Source organism: Vipera ursinii (assembly GCF_947247035.1).
Source record: "Vipera ursinii genome assembly, contig: scaffold_299, whole genome shotgun sequence".
Classification (NCBI taxonomy): Eukaryota; Metazoa; Chordata; class Lepidosauria; order Squamata; family Viperidae; genus Vipera; species Vipera ursinii.
In genome coordinates this window covers 1-2500 of record NW_028148378.1, presented here as the reverse complement: position 1 = coordinate 2500, position 2500 = coordinate 1, and the positions used below count along the sequence as shown (strand labels likewise).

The 2500-nt window shown below is 46.4% G+C and overlaps 1 protein-coding gene across 1 annotated transcript; it reads left to right on the top strand.

The window, feature by feature from the left end:
- Positions 1 to 1688: 1688 nt before the first annotated feature.
- Positions 1689 to 2247, top strand: HOXC9 (homeobox C9; the record flags this gene model as incomplete). Its single annotated transcript, XM_083380133.1, has 1 exon — positions 1689 to 2247. A coding segment is annotated over one exon (559 nt), but the record flags the coding sequence as incomplete, so codon positions are not given.
- Positions 2248 to 2500: the final 253 nt, after the last annotated feature.

The following is a 2500-nucleotide window of genomic DNA, read 5'->3' as shown; positions in this document are numbered from 1 at the left end:
CTTAAGCCTTGCAACCCCCTTCCCTCCACTGGGTTAAAACTGTACCTCACTTCCAAGCCGTCTCTGCTGTTTATTGTACTGGAAATCTTGGTTCTTCTTTGACAAAAACCACAAAAGGAACAACACGCTTGCAGTAGCTGCCGCTGCCTCTCTTGTTGTGTTCATATCCTTGAATGGGGACGGGTCGAGGGCGGGGGGGGGGGGAGGAAGAGACATCCTTTTTGCAGATTTCTTTTCCAGAGCCAGGGACCAAAGCCACCCTTCCAGACCACTAAGGGTAATAAACTATACCGATCACCTTACTCTACCAAGCCAAGGTTATTTTTTTTTCTAACACACGCACGCGCGCGTGCGTTCACCCATCCACACCCACACACAGAGAGATACGTGTTTTCAGTGAAGTTCTGCAAATCGATTAGTCGACAGAAAGTTTCAGGTCTTTTTAATGCGCGCAAGCACACACACACACACACACACACAGAGATTAATCTAGGAAACCAGAATAAATTGGTTTTTTTTTAAAAAAAAAAAGAAAAAAGAAACACCCTAGCGTTCTGTCTTCAATTGCAAAAACAAACTCCCTCACTCCCAGTTATGCCCCATCGCTGAAACTTACTCGTACAGTTTTATTTAGTGAACGACACATTCATGAACAATCAAATGATCCTCGTAAAATTTTTATTGAAGGACATAAAAACATCTACGACTACTTGCCGAATAATGTAGCCTCTCGGGAAGATGAATGCCACTTTTTTTTTGGGGGGGGGGGAGTTCTTGCTATTTTCCAGTCTCTGGGTTTACAAAGTCATCTTCCTTCTTCTTCTTCTTCCTCCCAGAAAGTGTGCCTCTGTGCATGCGTGTGTTTTTGTGTGTTTGTGTGTATGTGGGTGCGTGCTTGCGTGCGTTCACCCAGTCCCTCCCTCCATACATGCACATGTATGTAGAAACGGATGGTGTTAATCTGGCAAAAAAATAAATAAAACGAAAGTGTATATGTATATATATATATATATATATATATGTATCTGTGGCTACACACACACACACACACATGAATATAATTAAAATTCAGGAGCTGGTGCCGGAGAGGCTGAGAGCTAAGCAGGATTACTCCGTGAGGCCCTTCCGTCGGCCACCTCCCCTTTTAAAGATCTTCCATGTAATGTATCCATTATCGAATACAAGCTGTAGAAGCAGAAATGAGTAGACAGAGACAAATTGCGTCAAGAAATAGTTCCTGTGTTACCTTGCTACACCAGATACCTTACACCCTCATTAGCAGCAGGGCTATGGGAAAGCCAGGTCGCCGAGCCAAGCCAGCCAGCCAGCCAGCCAGCCAACGAGCGAATCGCCTTTCAGCTCACGACACGTAAGATCCGACCGCTGCTGCTAATAACGGCATTATCTCAAGAGTTTGATGAAAGCCCAAGTCGCATAGGCACGATTTAAAAAGAAAAAAAAAGAAAAAAGAAAAAGGAAAGGAAAGGGAAAAAAAAATAGAAAGAGGAAAGAGGGGAAGGAGAAAAAAAAAAAGACCTGCGGATTGATCTACGCTGTATTTTGGGTAAATATAATCACGTGGGATCTCGGAGCCAATGGCGCGCTAGGAAAGGCTGAAAAAATAATTACCTGCCCTGATTGTTCTATGAGAAGATAAAAAGTACACATACAGTTCATACAATAATCTTATGAATGTAAAAGAGGGGGGAACAATGTCGGCTTCGGGTCCCATAAGCAACTATTATGTAGATTCGTTGATTAGCCACGAGAGCGACGACTTGCTGGCGTCCCGGTTCCCAGCTACTGGCTCTCATCCTGCCGCAGCCCGACCGTCAGGATTGGTACCGGAGTGTGCAGATTTTCCGTCCTGCAGCTTTGCCCCCAAACCGGCCGTGTTTACCACTTCGTGGGCTCCCGTGCACTCCCAGTCGTCCGTGGTTTACCACCCGTACACCCACCAGCCACACATTGGAACTGACACTCGGTATATGCGCTCCTGGCTGGAGCCTATCTCCGGCGCGGTTTCCTTCCCAGGTTTTCCAGCCAGCAGCCGCCACTACGGGCTTAAACCCGACGCCTTCCACGGCCGCAGGGACTGCGGACCGGTGGATGGACGTAGTTATCCGGATTACATGTACGGATCCCCGGGAGATCTCAGGGACAGAACCCCGCAGACTATACCCTCTCCGGAATCCGAGGCCATCGCTTCCAACAAACACAAAGAAGAAAAGACGGAATTGGACCCTAGTAAGTCGAAGTCATTCTTGTTTACAACCGGGAAGGCATTACAGCCTCCTGGCACGGAGCTCAATAAAAAGAAATTACCTTGCTGTTTAGAATTCTTGGCGTCCTTCCCTTGGATCTCCAGCTACAAGGGCTGACAAACCTGGGGGGAAAGCTGGTTTATTTGACTTGGGAAAGGGGGGCGGCAGGGGGCGAAGAAAAGGGATTTTTAAAAAATTATTATTATTATTAATTATTATTATTATTGTGACGGGGT